This window comes from Bactrocera neohumeralis, chromosome 6 (genome assembly GCF_024586455.1).
Source record: "Bactrocera neohumeralis isolate Rockhampton chromosome 6, APGP_CSIRO_Bneo_wtdbg2-racon-allhic-juicebox.fasta_v2, whole genome shotgun sequence".
NCBI lineage: Eukaryota > Metazoa > Arthropoda > Insecta > Diptera > Tephritidae > Bactrocera > Bactrocera neohumeralis.
The window spans coordinates 922600-946085 of record NC_065923.1 but is presented as its reverse complement, the minus strand read 5'-3'; the positions used below and the strand labels follow the sequence as shown (position 1 = coordinate 946085).

Below are 23486 nucleotides of genomic sequence, written 5' to 3'. Positions count from 1 at the left end.
CTAATAAATTAGAAATTAATTGCATAAATTAGACAATTAACTTTTCTTTCTGATTTAAAGTTAAAAATCTAATTTCTAATTAAATTAATTATATTAATTTGACTATTAACTTTTAATCGCAAAATAAAATAGAAATTTTAAATTTTATTTAAAATGTTTGGAATTGAAACTTTACTTCTCAATCAAAAATTATTAAAGTAAAATATACGCAGCCCTGCTTCGATTAAAGTAAATAGAAACTCAAGTGCATTTTTTCGAACGTGTGCTTTATTTTTTCTCGCATTTTCAGCATTTTATTTTATTCTTTATATTGTATGTATAATATTTTGCTGTTTTGCATTTGCCATTTCGTTATTACTTTTTCATTTATTTGATTTGCTATGCTATTTACCTTTTATCATTTCCATCTTCTATACATTTTCTTATTATTGTTTACAATTTTGTTGTTGTCATATCTCGAGTAATCGAGCAATGAATTCGATTCAAATACATACATACATATGTATGTATGCCTGCCTTCAACTATTGTTATATTGTATTTGCCTTAAGAAATCACCTTCCACTACCAATTCGTTTTGCTAATGATTATGAACGTGATAATGATGATGTTTTTGCCTTTTGTATTGGTGCACATGTACTAGTGTGCATTTACGAATATGTATGTATGTATATGTTAGCATGCCTGCACTTCGCATCTATGTATGTGGTATGTATATGACGTATGTAATTATTTATGCATAACAGCTTCAATTAATACAGTTAATTCCAATTCGTTTGGTTGTTTGACATTAAATGCATTAAGGATTTTTGTTGTTTTATTTATATGGTACACCTGCCACACTTTACTGTTATTGTAATATGTATGAATGTATTATCTATGTTCGTTTGCGTGGGAGTATATGAATAAGTGGAGCCTTTGGCCGGACATTACGGCAGTGAACCCCTAATTTGCTACTACGTATGTTTGTTTGTTTGTTTGTATGTATGTACTGTACTTATATATGCATTGATCAGATTTGGGGGGTACAAATGGATGAAAGCGCTTAAATTTATTCTCAATTTGTTAGAAACTAACTTTCTTGGACTTCTTTTGTATGTATGTATGTGTATGTGTGTATTGGCTGAAAGTACACGTATGTACATAAGTATGTAGTTGTTGCTCCTATGTAAATGCTTGCAATGAGTTTGTATATCAATATGTTAGTTGATTAAATGCAGAATATTGTTTATTTCATAAATTTTTTTGCTTGGCTGCCATAATTTGTTGTTTATACTTTCGCAGTTTAGTATATTTGCTAAGATTTATGTTGAATTTATTAAATATTTTTACCGGCTCTCAAGCGAGTCTTCATTCATTGAACGCCAACCAGATTGCCCTGCATGACCCACCAGTTAATTACAAAATTTAATATATATATATATATATTGTATGTATGTATATTTTTTAATATTACTTTAAGTTATTACATAATTGTTTTGTTTTATTTTTTTTTCGTTTTCACTTTGAAAATGATTAAACAAATGTAGGTGGCAAGTTTGAAACTCTTATGGGCGTGGTTTTTTCCGATTTTTATTTTTTTTTTGGTTTTTTGAGAGAGGAAATTACTTCATGGTTACGTAAGTACTTTTGGGTTTTATAAATTCCACCAACTTATGTATTTTTGTATATACTACTAAGGATTTTGACTTGTAAATTTTTTTTGCACGCGAACAGTATATAGTATATAACGGTCATTTAACAAAGCGTAATTAATAGAAACTCCAAAGGTTATAATCGAAATTTATTGCAGTACACTACAGGTATGTATATAAGGTAAATAACTATGTTTGTATAAATATGCTGGCAATTTTAGGCAAACATTTTTTAGCAAGATAAACATCTTACAATGGACTGAGGGTTAATTCGTCTTGAAAAATATGCATTTATGGAAATTTATATAGTTTTAAAAATCACATGGTCATATAAGTTTCCAAATTAAAAAATTTAAATATAAGTATTGCTCAAACAACAAGATCAAAGATTTAATGCGAGTTATATTTTGGACTCCTCAAATTGCTTAAAAACCAGCCCCCCTCAGCCGCATTGTGGAAACATTGCATTTACGAAAAAGCATAGGAAGAGGTTTGTGATGAAACAAATTTGTATAGACATTTTTTGCTATATCCCCCAGTAATCTCAGTTTCCTAAGAAATATCAAACGTTTTTGTCCGATTTTCCACACTTTTGCTATTGTTTTTTAATTTTTAGTTTCTGTAATAATCATCGTCAGCATAATGTTGTCAATACATACTACAGTCATTTTGCCATTTCACCATTATTACACGCTTTTGCTCTTTTGTTTGATGTCACATATATGTTTGAGTGTATATATAAATTTCGTTCGTCTCCCACGCTATTTGCTGCTCTCATTTGCCTATTTAATGCTATTGATTTGCTTTGCTGATTTCACTGGATTTTGTATACTATATATCATAATTCATTAGTATAAATCTATTATTTATATATATGTATGTATATATAATTATAAGTATGTATGTATATGCTATTTTATCGTAATTTAAATTTATAGTTATGGTATTTATATATATACTTTTGTTTCATTGCATCGTATAAAATTTTTCCCGCAAAAATATATTATAAAATGAGTATATTTTTTTATGTATTTATGTATTTATATTAATTTGTCATATTTATCATCAACATACCTAGCGCATTATGTATATTACAAATGAATGTTGTTCCTGTGTAGCCATTCACACAAACCTACCGCGATTTTTGTTTATTCATATAGTAAAAATACAGTTTGCTTCGTACGTTTTTGCTCGATTTTCTTTTTCTTTTTGAATTATTTGTAATTATTTTTAGTTTTCTGTTTTGCTTTATGTATTAATTATAAGTTTTAATGCTTATTTTTTCATTTGCGTATATGTAGAAAGTGAGCTAAATTTAACTGTATTTCCGGCTTTTATAATATTTACTTCTCTTTCATTATAATACTTAAGTTTTATTTGTATTTTTATTAAATTTTTTCTGCGTTTTCATTTTTCATGTATTTGCATACAACTTATGAATTAGCAAATCGGTGTTCAACTGTTGTGTTTTGTGTGACCAGTCATGAGCATAAAGGACATTTTGTTTGTTTTTGTTCTAGTTGCCTTTTGGTTGGCAGAAAGACTAGTTAAATAAGAGGTAGAGAATAATAGATACATGTAAGTACTTAACTGAATTAATTGCAGCTTTTAAAGCTTCATCTTAACTAACAGCACTGGATGCCTGTAGGCATCCTAATATTTAAAGCTTTTATACTCATACCCGGACGCAACAACAGCGATTGCTGTACTTAAATGACTTTGCTAGCCGTTGTTAAAAAAACACAGAGAAATCTGGCTTGAAATTTAATTTCTAAAATATAAAAGCTATTTGGACACAGAAAAAAATTATTGAAAAAAAGACCGCCCTAATTATTCAAATTTATGCGCCCGAATGTAGATTTTTACAAGTTTGAATGGATGAAGATACGTAACAATTTTGGTCGAATTAAGCACATTATGTCCAATTTCATGCAACTCTTCAAGGACAGTATTGTTTATATCTCAACTAAAAATACGTGGTCACGTTTTGTCCGGAGTATAGTGCAATACTTATGCACCGATTTGATCCAACTTAAAAGATGGTATAGTTTATATACTAAATAAGTTAAAAGTCGAAACAATTCATAAATAAAAAGAATATTTCAAAGTTCTAAAAAAAAATTATTAAAGTTTTCAGTAAAATGCCAACGCAAAATTGCTAGATAAATTGTGACTAATTAAATAGACCTGATTTCTACGTATACAAAAATAAATATCTAACAAATTTTGCAAAATTCAAATAGAAATATTAAAATTGGTATGTTTTGCCATTTAATTCGAAACAAATTTGTTATATAACTTTAAATGAAATGATAATCAAAGTTTGGAACAAGCTGGATTGTTCTTTCTTCGGATTCCAATGTAGAAAAGTATTAAACATGTACGTATTTCTTTGTTTATCAAGAAATTATTTTTCAGATTGAAAAAGTCTAAAATTCTATAATTTAAACAGGAATCGCAAAAATGGCAACAACTACAGTGTTTTTCTGCTCGAACCAAATTTTCACAGATTGTAGAACAAATACTTAATAATATTTGACACATATGTATATATGACCTATCAACAGGCTGAACTTATGCTTAACTTTATCAGTTAAGCTTTTTAAAAGGAAAGTATTAAAAAGAAATAGATTACTTTTTAAAAATTATAAATAAATTACTTGCAAGTCATTTAAGCACAGCAAGTAGAAATTTGTATATCCTCTTTGTCAAAGCGTATACTCTTGATAGTTTTCTATACTGCCCATATACATATAAATATATTTCGGCTTTTAACTTTACAAATTTTTCTTAGCGTTATCCATACATACGTAGTTTTACATGTATGCATGTAAATACGTCTTCAAGACTTTGTTTTTATTCTGCATCAATTGAAGCTCAGCAATATTTTTCTGGTTTAGCACTAATTTATCGCAATAATTATATCTCTTTTATTTCGCTCAGTTGTAAAATTTGTTAGCTGTCATAAACCATAAAGTTTATCTACAGTTTATTATAATTAATTGTGAGAAAAGAAATAAAATTATTTATTTTTATTTTTTCCATTTTTAGTTTTTTTACAATTACTGCATTTGTAATTAATTATATTTCTTTTACAAACTTTCTTGTATGCACCTAAGTATGTATGTTGTAAAAAAGTCGCTATGGAACCGATACTAAGAAAAAAATAAATGTAAATAGTTATATATATTTCATAGAAAATTACAATAATTTTATTATAATAAATATCGTAATAATTAAATTTATTTCTTCTGCTCGCAATCTTATAATCACTCCCAATCATATTGCCATTGCCAGAGTTAACTTTTGCCAACTTGCGTGTTTGTCTTGCTATTGCTGTACTACTAATGACTATTGTTTGCTTTACAAGAAAATTTAAATAATAAATATTTTTACAAGTATTACTAAAAAATCATCAGTCGCATTCGGGTCCGTCGGAGAAATGGCCGCGCACATCGAGCGCCGACGCTAATTGGAATATAATATGCGACAGTGATGGATGCTCGAGTAACTCATTGGATGGCAATGGTGGCTCGCATCGTGGTCTCATATGACGTCCACGAAAGCCACGATGCAATCTCAGTACAACATCACAGAAGACGAAACGTAGTATTAGCGTTCGTAAGAAGTCATCACCGAAGAACTGTACGTACGATGAGTCTGCAAAGCAAATCATTTTAATCACACACAATCTTATTACCTACACTCAAATGAAGTATGTATGTACCTATAAAACCTATGCCCTGCTCGATTTCATCGATGCGACAGCGCGTCACAAGTCTTGATGCCTCTGTTATGAAGCGGTCTACGTGCGATTGGCAGCGCTCCCAATGATGTATGGGCACATCACCGACATTACAGATGTAGCAGAGCGCCGTCAGGGGGGAATGCAGGAACAATGTGAACAGTGAACCATGATGTTGGACATCAGCTGTACAAAAGTAATTGAAATTATGAGTGATGAGTAGGTAACATATTTATGTGGAAGATATGAATTTGATTACCTTGGAATGCGGGCGGTACATCCTGCGGTGACATTAATATGACTAATGGTTGGCCAAAGTACCGGGGGATGTGTTGAAAGACAAACGAATTATCCGAATCGATGATAATGAACATTGGTCTTCGTGTGAATGGATACAAGTCTCCGGGATACAAACAATGATTCTCCTTGTAGGACTTCCCTCGGCACGCTATGCCACCGCCTTCGACGCCATCACGCTTGACGCTCGTAGCAAGGCCACCCAATTCATAGCCATCTATAAATTTAATAAATACAATAGTCACTGAAACAATATTTAACATTTTAGCAGCACAGGTTCTACAATATGTATATTTTTCTTTTGACAGAATAGCACAGCGAAGAAATAGGTTCGGTACTTAATTTGTTAAAATTTCTATCAGGATAGTTTATGTTGTTTCATCAAATACAATATTTCTCAAATCTTTTTATGTTGTGTCCAACTAGTGACTTCAGAGTGATGTCAAAGATTATATACAAAATGTGGTAGTTCTGAGACGTTTCCATATAGTTTAACAGACACTAGGGATAGTTTTAACCACAGTGACTGCCGAAACCTCTTTAAATACATTATATTATTTAATGACAATCAAAGTACTCTTTAAAAAGTAGTACATGTTCGACGGATTGCTCACTAAAAAATTTGACTTGCATGACAAATAGAACCACTTTAGTAAGAAACTTTTCCTCATTTAAGAAAATCTAGTCAGAATAATTAGAAACTAAGGATTCTGTTACTTACAGTCCTCTGGATGTTTTGTAGTCGAGAAACAACCATCAGCTGACATATATAAGAGTAATGCGCCTCCTGGAGGCAATTCTTTAAATCCACTAGCTAAGAACACCAGAAGTTGACTAATAGAAGGCTTGTATAGTAAATATTTGTGAGGATTGTCTCTATAATGACGGCCATTTTCTAAGTAACCCTTAGAACCTGGAACACCATATGGTGGTATGCGGCTGGCAGCCGGGCTGGCATCGTGCCCGTGCATGCCATGTGTGATGCTCATCGGATGCGTTGATTCCGTTGGTTCCCGTTCGAGCGTTTGTAACATTCTACAACAATAAAAAGAATAAATATTCAATTTTCCAACGTTTAAATTAGACTGCATTTGACTTTACCTAAACATGTCCATTGTTAACTCAGAGAACTTCGCTTGTTCGCACGCCGAGCCAACAATGAGTATCTCCTGCAGGCTCAACGTCATGTGCGGCGAACGTTCACATGGTGGCGTCGTTAGCGGCGACAACCTAGAACCGGAACCACTGAATATCAGTTGGTGAAGTCAAGCTATTCTAAAGAGACGGCAGTGTGGGCCCGTGCTTTCACAGAAGAATTGAGAATGTGATGCTATAAATGGTGTGAGTGTGTGGGAAGGTGGTGAGTGTGTGGAAGTGGGCAGTGGGCGTGCCGATTGTTTCACGACACGCACTGAATATGAAAATTGCGGCGAAGGGATTTGCTGGAGTGTGAAGTGAGGTTGTGATTTGACTGATCAACTGACTGACATGTGTGTGCAAGTGGCGCGTTGATCGGTGAGATGGAGTTAACTTAACAACAATAATGATAACAACAACAATGTCATAAGCAATTTACTCGTGAAAACCATAAAACATGCAGAACAAAATAAAAATAGCATTTCGTGTTCGAAAGTGGCGGCAAAATAAAACAGTTATGCGCTGTAATTATGTAATTATGTAATTATGAATGAATGCGTGAAATGTGCTGGCGATTGAGAATGAAAATAATGTATGCATACATGACTTTGATGTTGTTATATGATTGTTTCGGATGTTTCAAGTCTTCTGTGATAAGCACAATAACCTATATATAAATATCGTATCGCTTAAAACAACAAAATGTTATTAATAACCATAAACATAACTTATTGTTAAAGAATATTTTCTTTTTTTGTTTTTGTTTTTGCCAAATCAAATTAAAGTTCGAAACTAATATGTAACCAGAGTACCTCCCAAAATAAATATGTACAATTCAACACGCAGTATTATTTTACTCTTTTTTTAGTTAGTTAGTAAGTTAGTTTTTTAGGTATTAATTAAATTCTATTTCCTCCCACAGAAAGCACGGGCGCGGGCGACGGCGTTTTAACGGCGTCCGTGTTTAATTTTGCGTTTTGGCTCACCTGTGTGAAAGTATGATGGGATTGGAATCCGCATGAAGAACAGCCACGGCAGCTTCAGCTTTTATAAAACCTTTGATCTCTTCTAAAACTAATGACCATTCTAAATGGTCTTCTGGCTCGTAACTGCAATGAAAAATCGATTTTGTTGAAATTCTTAGACTATTTTTAAATCAAAAATGGTATGCTTTGCATTTATTCATAATTACGTTGTTGTGTATTCCTGTATTTGCTTTTCCAGTTCTGTCACTAACTCACGAACAAGCTTCATTTTCTTCAACAGCAAACAAACAACAATAAATCGCGCATAGTAACGCAACTTCTTCACCATTAAATCGGGCCGATCTTCTTTGATCGCACGCGAGTAATAAGCCCTACCCCTAATAGCTGCATAAAATTGATAAGCTTCGTTCAGGTAGTTCGTTTCGCTGGTTCTTAAGCTGGGAAATAAAAGAGTAATGATTATTTATAAACAGTTTGATACCGGTATAAAGAATTTGCTAGTTATAAAAACTTGATTCTGTTAATTCAGTATTCAGTTTTATGTGTTTTCTAGAAAATAATCGATCGTGCGAAAATCTATCGATACCTCAACTTTTTTTCAAGATCTAAAGTCTACATTCCTCTGTCCGGAGCTCTCCATCAACCCTTTTATCCGATTGGAAGCGAGTTGCTATTCCGATGTCTTTTGAATGCTAGCGCTGAGCTTATGGACCTAAAGTGAGCCTGGCTAGCGCTTGTTAACAACCAAAACTTGTGCGAATGCGAGATTTAAGGTCTAATTAAGATCCAACGATTAGGATCAACCCTACGACCTAACCAAACCTAACGTTAGGGCTATATAGGAGAATTAAAGTAAACGTATTGTTATAAAATTTCTTGGAAATAATTTTTTTTCTTAATTTTAAGGATTATGCAGAGAAATAAAACTAAATATATTTTCAGTAAAGAGAATGGGTAATAATCGAAAGTGCGAAAAATATGTAGAAAGTACAGAAGTTATAAAACAAACGATTTTCGTGCGTAAAATTATGGATAAATGGATTTCTGTAACATTCAATATCCACATCTATTACAAGACTATGTTCACAATGTGACGTAAATTACTTAATTTACAAACACATCCCTTGATCATCTATCTAAGATTTCTTCTACTAAATTCTAATTTATAACGATTCAAGTTTAAATTTTAAAAAGAAATAGAGACTTCTAAGTATGCACCCGCTTCGCAATAACAAATGTATTTTAGAGTACTTACTAGTAATGATAATAAAGCTGTCCTATTTTGCTTGCAATTTCGCCTATTTGCCAACGCTTCAATCCGTATTTCGAGTCCAATACCATGCGATGCTGTTGCTGGAATTTCCATAATTTCGTGTAAACATCAAAAGTGCGTCCGAAATACGCCTGCCACTGCCTGTGACCATATTGTGGCAGGTCTCTGCAGGGAAACAATTAAATATGAATATTCAAATTTACTGACCGAAAATATAGATTAGCTTACCTGAGTCCATTGAAGAGTTGCTTAGACTTTTCGAGCAAATGACAAAACTCCAATACTAACTTTCGATCCTGTTCTTCTGTGGATTCCATTTTCACCATACCGTTTCAATTTCTAATGTGTTATGTGTAATTTATTAAGGAGCTGAAATGTAGTACCAAGACGTGGGAATACAAAATATGAATGAGTACAAGTAATTTAGGTAGAGATTAATTGAAATGATATTGGTCATTAGAAGAAAAGTGTAGTTATCATACAAAAAGCAAGCGGTGCAGGCTTTACATAAAAACAATTTTTCATTTTTAATACAAAATTGTTTCAGTTTTTTTGTATTATCGCCCTCACCGTACAAATTCAAAAACTCATTGCGCTCTTTCACATTTGTCTACTGAACTATGAAATACTGGCATACCGAATGAATGGGGAAATGCGAATTGCGGTTGTAGCGGCGACGTCTGTGGCATACTTACGAAAGTGATGACCATCTACCGGGTGTGCGGGGGCCTGCAGCAGATATCTATGAGTGGCACTCACATTGAAAAAGCGATTAAGCACTTGAATGTATCTAATATTCTCACACACACACACGCGTACTCACCAACATTGCCAATTAAATCGTTCAAAGCAAAATAGTTTTAAGAAACCGAGCACGTGCGGTTCGGCGCGGTGCGGTGAACGTGGTAGACGTCAGTGGCTCAAATAAACAAACTGAATCATCTTTTGATTCAATAAACGCTGCTGAAGGCATCATCGACGCCAAACTTGGCGGCAACAACACTAGTCCGATATGATCATCATCATCAACAGCAGCTGTTGTATGAATATGCACATACACACACATACACATGTATGTAGCGAGGTGGGTACACCCATTTGTTTGCCAACTATGCACAGACATATGCACATATCTATATATGTGCTCGTGTGTACTATTAGCTACATATCTGATTGCACTTGAAAGACAACAAAATATGGGAATGGAAAAAAATGATAATATGAAAAATCTGCACTCAATGACAGGCTGCCGGGAGAATCAATTACATATTCGTACACGAGTGAAAGGCGACTTGGCGTAGGTGCTGCTGTGGCAGTAAAAGTGGTGCCAAAGGCACGAGAGGCACCGTGCGGTTAAATGTAGAATATAAGTGTCACACTTGACGTGCCAAGGGGAGATGAAGCATCGGCTTTTGGGGTAACTTAGCACAAGTATTCGATGATTTTGTTTTATTTTCTGTGTTCGATACATCGATAACTGCTGGATAGTGGTAAATATTTTCGTAATATACAAAAATGTACATAATGGAGAAGAAACACAAAATACGTACGAATATTTTTGCATGCTAAGGCACTGGTATTTAGATTAGAATGTGAGTGATTCCAAGCGAAATGGATATAACGTTGTATTTGGATATTGTAAAAGAAATCAAAAAATTCAAAGCAAATGCTTAAATTTTTTATTAGAAAAATAATTCATATTTTATTTTATTCTAAAGTGGAATTATTTTTTTATTGGGCGATTTTCCCACATGTGTCTTATATTTTATGCCAATACAATTTTTATATAAAATTTTTGGTTTTACATATAGTACATCTTGTTATATAAACATATTTTTGCAAAAAAAAAAATTATAAACAATAATTAATAAGAAAACATTGCAGCCACAGTACCGAAGTTTAAATATCCTTCACAGGTGCATTTTTATAACATAAAATGTTACAAAAAGATCTATATCTATATCTATATCTTGTCAAATAAAGAAGTTTTCCTTGCAACTTTGAGAGATCAGATCAGTATCTACGAATTAGTTAAACTTTTAGTGATTGAACATTTTTCTCAATTCTGCAAAGAATATACTCGTGTTATTACCTGTATTTATAAAATAATCCTAATATGTAAGTTTTCCGAAGAAATAAGGTGGACTAACATTTCTCCCTCATAAAATGTGTAAATTAAATTACACAAACACTTTAAAATCGGGGTCGCCTAACGCATGTGGAATGCCCCATTTGCATATTTGCATATATGTATGTTTGTATTTAAGTGCACGCCGCTCATTATAGCCCTCAAAACTCTAGCGCCTTGTTATTGTGCTACGGGGCCACTATTGACTTACTTATTTTAGCAACATAAAAGTGCACCTATTTTAAACATATACAAATACACACAACTACACAAGGGTGTAGACATAAAATGTAGAGTAGGCAGAAAGCATAAAAATACTTCTGTAAAAAACCACTAATGCGAAAGCACGGAATAAGAGCGAGAAAGTAATACCTAACACACACACACACACGTGAGACATTAAATATACATATATATACATACATATACATTATATACATATACATTACATATATATATATATATAAATAATATATATACATATATGTGAGAGGAGAATGTGCTTGTGTTAATATTAAGTCAAGTGCGAACACCGCGTCACGCGTCATATGCAATGAGGCAAGAAATAGACGAGGAAATATTAGTAGCCAACTAAAAATTCAAAAAATAAAGAGCCTTTGCACACAAACAAAACAGTTAAATATGAAATGGGTTAAACCAAAACTGGTACATTGTAACATTTTCAAAATGCATGTGCCGAAATGTGTGCGGAAACTCGGTTGCGCTCTTTAACTGTCTATGAGAATGAAAAAATTACGTATACGCCAAGGATGTCACACGCAGCCGTTCGCATGGTTACTGCTTTCAAATGCATTGATTTCAAAACACAAAGAAATAGGCTGCACTTGCATAAAGGGTTTGGACGAAAACTGCGAAATTTGGCGCTTATCTACTTTTGTTGCCAGCAATTGTTGCTTTTATTGCATTCATTGCAGTTTTTAAACGCATTGTTATTTGGCTGCGGTTGGCTTTTGCGCACAGGAAACTGTTTTTGTTAAGCGAATAATTTTAAATATGACTGAGGATTCTTAAATTTTTGAAAGGTTATAATGATTTTTAAATACGGCACAGTTTTTAATCAATCTTCAGTTATACCATAAACAGCGGAGATAAATTCGAAAAATTCAGTAGATTCAAATTTTCTATAATTTTCATGATTAAAGAAGCATATAACAGCGAATATACAATTTTCAAATACATACCATACAAATTTTCGTTTAAATTGAAAAGAAAATTTGATTTTAATTTCCTATATTGTACACTTGAGTTTCACTACTTTTAAAGCGTTCAATTTCCAATATTTAAATTTCTATGGTTTGAGAACAGGAAATGAAGAGAAACAAAAACAGGCAAACAATAATCACAACTATGTATATACAAAGATGCGTTGAAAAAGTTCCAACAACAATAACAAATAGTAGTAAATGATGCTTGTACAACAAGTGTACATAGTAACAACAATAACAATAATGGCTATGAATACATCTTTGTGTATAAATAATGCAGCATTTGGTAGACAGTTTGACAAACTGACAGGGACGACTCAAGTTTCCAAAGTTTACACAGTTTCACCCAGCAGTAAATACATGTTTTAGAGGATTAGTGAAAAATTATATCACATTTGGACTGATTGAGTTTTATAAGTGCTAAGACTTATACTGCAATATTATTGTTTTTTATAACCTGAACAGCGTATACTATGTTTGCCATGAACTTTGCAACACCCAGAAAAAACTTCGAAGAAGTCCGTCCGCCTGCATATACGCGAACTAATCCCTCAGTTTTTATACCCTGAACAGGGTTTATAAAGTTTGTCACGAAGTTTGTAACACCCAGAAGAAAGCATCGGAGACCCTCTAAACTATATATATCAATGATCAGTATGTCGAGCTGAGTCGATTTAGCCATATCCGTCTGTCCGTCCGTCTGTCTGTCTGTATATATACGAACTATTCCCTCAGTTTTTAAGATATCGTTTTGAAATTTTGCAAACGTCATTTTCTCTTCAAGAAGTTGCTCATAGCTGCCATACAAACTGAACGATCGGAATCAAGTTCTTGTATGGAAAACTTTCACATTTGGCAAGTTATATTCACGAAATTTGGCATGGATTACTGCTTAAGGTAACAATATAATCTCCCAAAAATTTTTTCAGAACGGAATACTATAGCATATAGATTCCATACCAACTGAACACATAGTTACTAACAAAAATGCACCTGTGAAGGGCATTTAACTTCGGTGCAACCGAAGTTAACGTTTTTTCTTGTTTAAATAACAATTTTGCACACGTTTCTTTCACCACAAGAAGCTGCTTATTTGTCAGAATCGGCGCGCTTTAGCATACAGCTGCCTTACAAAATGACCGATCAAATCAAGTTCTTATATGAAAAACTTTCTCATTTAAAAAGACATCTTCACGAAATTCGGCACGGATGACTGTCTACGACACCACTACAATCTTCAAAAATATTGAATATGACTGCCTTACAAAGTGACCGATCAAAATCGAGATAAAGATATTTTTACATTGTTTTATGCTTTAAGGAATTCACCTGTAAAATGTATTATTGTATATATGTAAATATTTATAAGAGAGTTAACAGCTTAAAGTTACCTATAACTGTTATTAGTTATATGCCCTTTGAAAATATTATAAGCATAGTTCACTCCAAAACGCCCAATATTCACTCGTTTCGTACTACATTTATCATTCACTGGGAACATCTCATCAATTCATTAACCTGCACAATCATACTTATATATGCATATGTGTATATATGTATTCATATAAGTATTTGTACAAGTATTTGCTTACTGCCTTTCAATTGCTATAGAACAACAAACAGCAAATGTCGACAAATCCAGACGAATGCTCCGCCATCGTTCTCGTCGCCGACGCATAGAGCATGCCGCCAACGCTAAATAAACTTCATAGCGTATTTTTCTATTTCTATAGTGGAAAGCTGCTCAAAGTACGTACGTGCTGACTGGAAAATCCAACTTAGTAGTGAATCACATGAAGAAAAAAACACCAAAAAATAAATAAAAACCCATACCATATATGTATGTATGTATACTGTACATATCACTGGGTGCATATATAGCAAGAGTCAGAATAAATGTAGTCTAACGAGCAGCGAGAGAACGCTGAATAGTTGGCGAAACGAAAAACTCATATTCGCACTTACTGCTCATCAACACGTTTGTTACATCGTACTTCAAACCAGCGGACGCGCCTCAAACTATGCAGCATTTTTCAGTAGCTATTCTCATGCATACATATTCATATACATATCTAACTTATTTATTTCCAAATGTGTGTTTGGTTCACCTCTTTATATTTTTGAACTATTTGCAGGTATTTTTTATGCACGTGTATGTGTATGTGTGCTGCTGGATTCGTTTAAGTGCTTTTTCAACCTGTACTCTGTATATACTATAACGCTTTAACCTGCGGCAGGCTATAAATAAAATCATCATTTAGGCTGCTGAAATGTTTAAATTTTGAGCGGCGTGCGTTAGCAGTTGCCTAACAGTGGAAGATAATAAAATTTTAAGACAGTTTCAACGCATCGTCTAAACTGTCACACTGGCTCATCTGCCTTCTCGTCTACGTTGCTCCCAATTTGTCTAGTGTTCTGCAGTCTACCACGTCATAAGTCATTGTCTGCACCTGCCTTTCATTCAGTTGCTTGCTCAGTTAGTTTAACGGTTTTGTGCAAATAGCAAGCATTTCAAACTGTACTTATTATATATATTATTATCGTCGACCAAACTACTAAATACAAGGTGCGTTCCAAGGTAAACAGGACTTATAAAAAACAGAAAAACTGTTTTTTTCGGTCAAATCAATTTATTTTATTCAAAATAGTCTCCTTCTGCTCCAATACAGCTTTTTTCATGATCCAAAATCATGTCGGACGAGTATTTTAGCTCGTTGGCCGGTATGGCCGCCAGTATGCCGGTGCAATCCTTTTGAATGGCCTCTACATCTGCATAACGTTTCCTTTCGTGGGCACTGCATTTTTCCGAAAATAAAGAAGGCGCACGGTGCCATACCAGGCCGTCAGTCAATTTGTGCGGAACAAACCGTGCACACACCTATCGTAAGCCTAAATGTTCAGTCAAAATGCGATAAATCGATGTTTTGGCGATGTTCAATTCCATTTCCATGAATTTCAATGATTTATTCGATGGAATTTCCGGTGATCACGGATTTTAATTGGCCCACATGTTGATCGCCATTTACAAGGATGTCCTCACGACACTTTGAAACCGTTGAAACCACTCGTGCACTCTGCTACGGGATAGGCAATTATCGCCATAAACTTGTTTCATCAATTGAAACGTTTCGGTAAAAGTTTTACCAATTTTGAAACAAAATTTAATGTTGGCTCTTTGTTCGAAGCTCATTTTCGCACCGATAACACAAACATACTCACACTTAAAACGCAGTAACTTCACCAATCGATGAAACGTCATGAAATTCTCACTGGACAATCGATAAAGATAGCAGATTCTAACGCACCAGTCGACATATAGATGGCGCCAGCAGGGGGCGCTAGATTCAAAAAGTCCTGTTTACTTTGGAACGCACCTTGTATATATAATGGAAGTTACTTATTTGTTCATATGTATGTATTTAAATAAGCACACAAACTCAAAAAGTCCACCAACGCTGGTGCTCCGTGAATCCGTGAAAAACATTTATTTTTAGATAAGTACTGTTCCACACTTAATTCCTCAAAAATATGGACAAACTTATATTTTATACTCCCGCAAAATGATTCATAGGGTATAATGGTAGGTAGGTAGGAGTGCCGCCCTATCGGGCTCAATTAACACTTGATGTGCCATTTTGATGCATAGGGTATAATAGTATTGTTACCATTGTTTGTAACATCTAAAACCAATTGAGATAGGTTTAGTGTAACACATTTCAATTTGATAAGGAAGTTAAGACGAGTTGAAGTCTGAATATAAATTGAGATAGATGAAGCTTCCTTCAGACATTCCTTGCTACTTTGAAGAGGTCTATATTGCAGATACAAAAAATACAGTTAACCGGAAAAATATCAATGCCTTTAAATTAAGCTACAAAGACTAAAACTATTGCGTAGAACTATAGCGAGAGGAGCACTGAAGTTTTACGGGTTCTTACAAAAGAGACGTGGCCTCGCACTTTAGTAGATTTAATGCTCATATTTCCCAATCCGCCATCACTTCAATATCAATTTTCCACTCATTTCTTTCTGACATTCCTTAATACGGTATGAAAACAGGTAAAATCGGATGATAACTACCCTAACCCTCAATTAGTCACTATCTGACTATAACTTTTGAAGCTTTGATACCGAATGTTAAGTTCTCCGTGCATTTGCAGATTTATAGCGAAATTATCGGGGAATACATATGTGATTTTTAAATTTCCGTTTGAGTTCGGTTAACATCAAAAATTAAACTAATGAATTTTCGGAGATGTACTCTGCCAAAGTCTTTCACTCCATTTCAGTCTATGAGTTAGTACAGCCCGCAAATACTACATACTTATATGTATACTAAATATAATGTTTCTCGTTATTCTAGATGATTTTATGCCAAATACATATATCGATAAAATTGTCAATTATCTTAAGTACGATTGACAATTTTTCTGAGGCTATTTTGTTTTAAATTAAATGAAACCGGTGTAAGGGAAGAACTTTCCCGAGACATTTTATTGACATAATGTGAGTTTGTTATATAATAATCGGCTGCAACTGAACCTACCCATTCCTTATTTGCTATTTTGGAACTTTTCTGAATTAAAAAACACGCTCTAATTGAGTTCATATTCATTATTCAGGTCATTTATTATTTTGTTTGTGGATAATACTACTGGGTTCGATAACCTACCTACCATAAATGGATGGTAGTAAGCTTTCTATATCAATTTATACATGCGTGCTGTATGTATATGCATACCGGTGTATATGTACATACATATGTGCGTCTATATATTGTTCGCATCGATCCAAAAATTGGTTAATTTTACGCGCTCAAATCAATTAAATCCTCACATAAATATACTCAAAATATATATGTAGACATACGTCCTTAACGGCAATTTCGACGACAGCCGAAAGAGTTGAAAGGACTTGTTACTGTTTATAGATGTGCTTTATGGTTGTTGTCAGCCTTTTCAGTATTGAAAAGTGAGAAATATTTGTCACATGCAAGTCTACACTGACACGTTACATATGCATATAACGGTTTATTAGCGAGTATGCAAAAAAGAAATTAACCTACATTGAAGTTTATTTCAGTATTATGTCTATGTATTAGTTAGTGTAGAAACCTTTTATATATGATTTTATTACTTAAACAATTTCCTTGTTTATTTGTGCGCATTTAATGGTTGTCTTAAAGGTTTATTGATTTGATACGTAATTATTATAATTATTTCAGCGAATAACTCGGATGTATGTGTATATGTGCCACTATACAAAAATTGTTGGCACGCAATAAACATATTACATTATTTATTTGCTAATAAAGTCATAACAATTGCAAAACGAAACAAGTAAGAAAGGGCTAAGTTCGGGTGCAACCAAACATTTTACACTCTTCGAAGAACCAATGCCAGGGAAATACCTTAAGGTGGAAAATGTCAACCAAAGGATCGGAATCCAAGCAATTTTATATATACATATATTATATATTTAACTCACACTCTGGCCGACATATTCGGCATAAGATTTGTTAGAAAAATGGAAATCACTATACATATGTAGTAAATATTAGTGGAGGGTAGTATCAACCGGAACCACATACTATTAATATACCACATACTCAAAAAATGTTCCTTGCGTTTCATTAAGGTACCTTACATGCAATCACCAATCATATGGAACAAAGTCAAGTGGATGTTCGAAAATCCTGGTAATCGTTATATGGGGCTAGCTGAATTTTTCACCCAATTTTATCTCTTTTAAGCACAACGACATACTGTTATGAATAAAACATGTTTTGTAATTTTCATTGAGATAACTCAAATATTGGTCGATCCAGAAGAACCAGAAAAAAGTCACCCGGAAGTGGGGACTCAGGGAAGTGGTGACCCGATTCAACCCATTTTTGATACACAGAATTAGTATTGTCAGGAAAGGATTCTGTCTGAATTTCAATTTTATGTCTCCCGCATTGATCGATATTTTCAGACGTGGTTGTAGTCCGATTTTGCACATTTTCGCACTGTAACATAGGAATACAGGAGAATGCTAAGTACCTAGCTTAGTCGAAATCGGTTGGTCGGGTCCCGAGATATGTGATATCAACAAAATATGGGCGGTACCACGGTGCCAAGCTCTTCGTCCAATTTTTACATCAGCTCCCAAAAGCCCTCTCATACCATCTCGGAAGTAAAATTTAATGTCTCTAATGCAATGAGTTATTAGATTTATTGCGTTTTTAGTTTGTTTTGTATATGGGGGGGTGACCGGGGTTATTTTCACACTTTTAGTTGGTTCTTATAATATTTGCGCTGAGAAAATTTGGTTGTTCTAGCCTTAGTGGTTTAACTTATTATACACGGGTCACAGGTGCGCCTTGCTACTGCGATCGCTAGTTTTATATCTATATTTTGTGCTTAGCTAAGGCACTTTATATACTTTCGTTAATGGAATTTTGTGGGCGTGGCAAAAATCCGATTACGCTCATCTCCGTACTCATAATTTTTTTGTACTAAGCAACCCGCGTACTAAGTTTCATCAAGATACAAGCTACATTATGCACGGACAGACAAACAGTCACCCGAATTTCAACTTTTCTCGTCATCTTGATCATTTATGCATATATAGCCCTATATCTAACTCGATTAGTTTTAGGTTATACGTACAACCGTTAGGTGAACAAAATTATTATACTCTGTAGCAACAGGTTGCAAGGGTATAAAAACAACAACATGATGATTTCTATGAAAACATTTAAGCAGAAATGCTGGAAGCGAGTGCATTGTATTCCTTAACCGGTATCATGTAGGTCTATATAGGTTTTCGCCAGGTGACGTCTTACGGAGTGAAGTATTCTGACACATCTCAAGCTTTGTTCACTACAACCAGGCGACCATATCGGTGCTACGTAGGCCAGATCGGCCAGAAGATTTTCTTGTATGGTAACGGCTAGCGACTTGAGGATTTTGTTGCGGCTATGTATGCGGTGTAGCGAATTACAGGTTTTCAAGTTATTGCCTAAAATCTTAGTCGGAATTTCAACATCATATCGGTATGATATAAAGATCTACTTATACGTAGAGATCATTCTTTCTTTTCTCTGGTGTTTACGAGAGTTTTGAGATAAAAAATTAAATAGTAGCGGGCAAAGAACACCATCCTGCGTAATCCCTTCTCTCAATTCTTCTTAACCTAATAATTTTTATCTCGAAATAGTACGGATAATTTCTGATTACTTTGATAGTTCACGATACACTACTTAGATGGTCCTTTTGATTTAGGCCAAGAACTATCCAGGCGTTTATGACGCTTGGTTATGTGGGGATGAGGTATTTATAAAAATTTTGGTAAACTTTAAGAAATATTAATGATAAGCAATTTAATAAGAATTTGGATTTGTTAAAAACCAAAACACAAAACACCGGGCTTTAAGCATTAGTCAGACATTTAATATACACATTCACGATGACTACATATGGATGGCGGTATACAACTATAATATCCTAGTTCTCCTTTAAGAAGCATGGAAAATATAAATCTATTGTGAAGCTCAAATTTGAATACTAATATTGAGGGTAATTAAATTAGATTTTAGACAGAATACAACTTCCATAATTATTTATTGGCTTCCGAACACCTGCTTGGTAATCATGGCTCTCAACAGACTTAATTCTGCACACAAGCGGTAAGAAGTTATAAAAGTGTATTCACTTATTGTTACTATTGCTTTTGATGATTACCATATATTTCTAAAGAAAATAAATATTTCAACGTTGCTTTTTCAGAGTCTGTATGTGGTGTAAGATGATGGTGATTCACAATTAAGTCTTTTCCAAGAAAACACTTTTTTAATTGCTCAGCAATAGAATACTATCAGCAATTAACACATTTCAAACACACACACTCACTTCAGTAATGTAACGGGTTTTTCGATTTAATTATAGCTGGTATTTAATTCAATAATAGAAATTAAGTCACGCAATTCAGCGAATACGAAATGAAGGCTTTGCGGTATACTACACTATAATAATATACACGACCTTACTGGTAGTAGTACTAGGTATAAAGTAAAATATTCTGTAATGAAAAAATAGCATTGTCTCATTAAAACTTCCACAATTATTTAAAGGCGATAACTTCGCCCTAACAGGTGTATTTCTTATAGTTAGCATAAGAGGCTATAAAAAGATCTTTATTTTGATTTTGATCGCTCTGTTTGTATGGCAGATGTATGTTATAGCGATCTTCCCGTTACCTAGGATAATAATCGATGTCAAATTTCGTGAAGATATGTGGTAAAAAAGTTTTCCTTGACTTGATTTTTATCGGTTGGTTTGTATGGCAACCACGTGTATACATACACATCATTTTAATTTTGAAAGTACGCTAGATGATTGCCAAATATGTACATAGACGAATATGCAAGCATAAATAATGTGTAAATAAGCTTTTACACTTTCACATACACGCACACAAATATATTTATAGATAAATTATTTATAGAGTTGTGTACGTTTTAAGTTATGTATGCGGAAATACAAATGCAGTGGCCTACTTTTAGGGTGCCAAGGCGGTGATTCTGTGTTTTTTGTGGTTGTGATGCTGAAAAGGACCTCAATGTGCTCAATTGCATACATATATACATCGTCATAAATAGTTGATTTTTAAACATTCTTTTTAAATATATAAAGCGTTTTTATATTTTTTATATTATCACTTGTCATACGTGCATACATATATATGATATTATATTAGAGTATATTTCTGATTTAATTTTTATTAATGTGGAAATAGATCACTCACTCTTCACCCCTATTTTGTTTAATTTAGTGGTTTAGATTTTCTATTTTTTTCACTTTAGAACTTTTGTTTATTTGTCGTTAGACCCGCTTTTCATTGTGATCTGAATCACTTTTTTAGCCTTTTGTTACGGTTATTGACTTTCTTTTACCTTTTTACGATTTTTTATATTTCAGTAACCATTAATTCAATTAACACTTTTATTCACTATTCATAAGTAGGTTTATGTACGTAAAGACACACACGCATACTCATTCACTTACCATGCCTATTGACCTAGCCTAATTTATTTAACATTTATAAATATTTGCTTTTGGCACGATTTGACAGCCAACATTTTCGTAAAGCCACTCAAGCAACTACTCTCCACACACGCACCTCGCTCACAACTCATTTGACAACTACACGACTTTCTAGTTTCACTTCCGCATCTGCATTTAGCATCGGCACACGTTCTACTGGCGATAACGGCATTGACTGCGATTCCGATTCGAGCTCGTGAAGGCATCGTAGTGGAAATATACATATTTACCCCTGCAATACGAACTGATTTTCAGAACTTCATTCAACGAATTTAACACAACAGACAGAAATCACACATGCTCACTTAGCCATATACGTATGTAAGTATATTGGTAAGTGGAAGTGGCATATTGACCTTTGACAAAGTAATCGCATATGCTGCACGCTCTAAACGAGGTAATTATCGCTATATAATATTAATGGATGCGAATATGAATTAATTAAACAACAGCTAAAACTCTTATTGACTCTTATTAAAATTTACACAAATCTTTTTGGCGCTTCTAAATACACACAAGCACAAAACTTGACCACTGCAACCACGCACAGAGTCACCGTGCCGTTGCTGGCGCCTACGAGTCCTGCGCGTGCACGCGTACAAGCACACAGACACACACTCGCACTCCACAAACCACTAACCGCGTATGTATGTGTGTGTTTGCAGTTAATACGGAAGCATTTCCAAACACGTTTACCTTTTTGTGAAACCGCAGCTCATTGTGTTGTCGTGTTTTTGCTCTTCGCCATTATCCTTAGCGCCGCTGCCGCTTACTCGAATACGCTGCCGCTGAGCAGTTGCCACTCCGCGGCGAGACACCCACTACAAGCGTTTCCGTGCCAGCGCTGCCCGGCTTCACTGACTGGCTAGCTTGCTGTTGTTGTTGTTGCAGTTGCTGCTGCTGCTGCTGTCTTCGTATTTATCTTTGCATTCAATTCGTCTTCTGCACTTGAATGCCTTTTCGTCGTCGTTGTCTTTTCGCATGAATTCTGCTGTTTTCGGTTTACTTTGACTCAACGTTACTTCGCTGTTTCACACTTTGCCGCGCTTGTTACTGCTTTCTTTGTGTTTAAGGTCCTTACATGTTCTGCACGGCAGACAGACTCACCTACACATGCTCGCATAGCAAACCTGCAGTGTGCTTTTAGGCGTGATACATATATGTATATTTTAGATTTTTTTTGCAATGACCACTGCTCACACATACATACGTCACGATATCACAGCGATATTAAACACCCACACGTTTTACTTCGCGGTGCGGAAAAACAATTTCGGCCCGTTGTTCGATTCCGTTGATGAGAGCACACTTCGAGGCATCGCTTGAAACAATAAATTCATAGCATTTGCCCGCTTGCTTTGGATTTTTTTCGAGACCTAATCGCAGAGTTCTATTAAAAACTGGAAGTAAATCGGCATTCGCGGCATTTTAGTGAGTCCACGAATAGCGTTTTGTGGCGCTTACAGTTGGTAGATTTACGGCGACTCCCGTTGTGCCCTGCTGCCCTGTACACGCGTTCGCCTGACCAATTTCGCGTTACTGCGCCTGGCTCGGACCCGTCCTCGAACTCGGACTCGAAATGTGTGCCTTTTTAGTCGCTGCTTTTGCTTGTACTGCTGTCGTTCAAATTTTGACATATGTTCGTATGTGCGGATTTGCCGGTTCTGTGGTGTTCTTTCGTTCGGTGTTCGCTTTTTCTTTTTTGTGTAACTATTGTTGTTGTTGTTGGTAACTCACTATTTCACACTGACTAGCTACTTGGCATGTAAAAAGTTTTCATCATCAATATATCAACTTTTCATCGTTATTTTGAATGAAATTTCTATTGTTTTTAATGGCTATACTTTTACACTAAATGATTAATTGGTTTTCATTAATTTAAAACTAGTTTACTAGCAATTATTTGATGATTTTTTCCTATTTAAAATTGTGCTCACTTACGTCTACGTATTGTTTCGATATTGAACTTTTTC

The 23486-nt window shown here is 34.3% G+C and overlaps 1 protein-coding gene across 6 annotated transcripts; it reads right to left on the bottom strand.

Moving 5' to 3' along the window:
- Positions 1-245: 245 nt before the first annotated feature.
- Positions 246-23486, bottom strand: LOC126762753 (protein SCAI). Of its 6 annotated transcripts, none has more exons than XM_050479761.1 (10): positions 22210-23486; positions 9299-9439; positions 9053-9235; positions 8004-8234; positions 7798-7920; positions 6776-6919; positions 6396-6709; positions 5637-5891; positions 5360-5563; positions 246-5292 (listed from the first exon to the last, which is right to left on the bottom strand). In XM_050479761.1, the coding sequence occupies exons 2-10, from the start codon at positions 9394-9396 to the stop codon at positions 5048-5050; spliced, it is 1797 nt and encodes a 598-aa protein (XP_050335718.1). In that variant the 5' UTR covers positions 9397-9439; positions 22210-23486; the 3' UTR covers positions 246-5047. The 6 variants fall into 6 exon arrangements, with proteins under 6 accessions (XP_050335718.1, XP_050335717.1, XP_050335720.1 ...); XM_050479760.1 differs by lacking the exon at positions 22210-23486 and adding an exon at positions 21475-21583; XM_050479763.1 differs by lacking the exon at positions 22210-23486 and adding an exon at positions 9766-9987.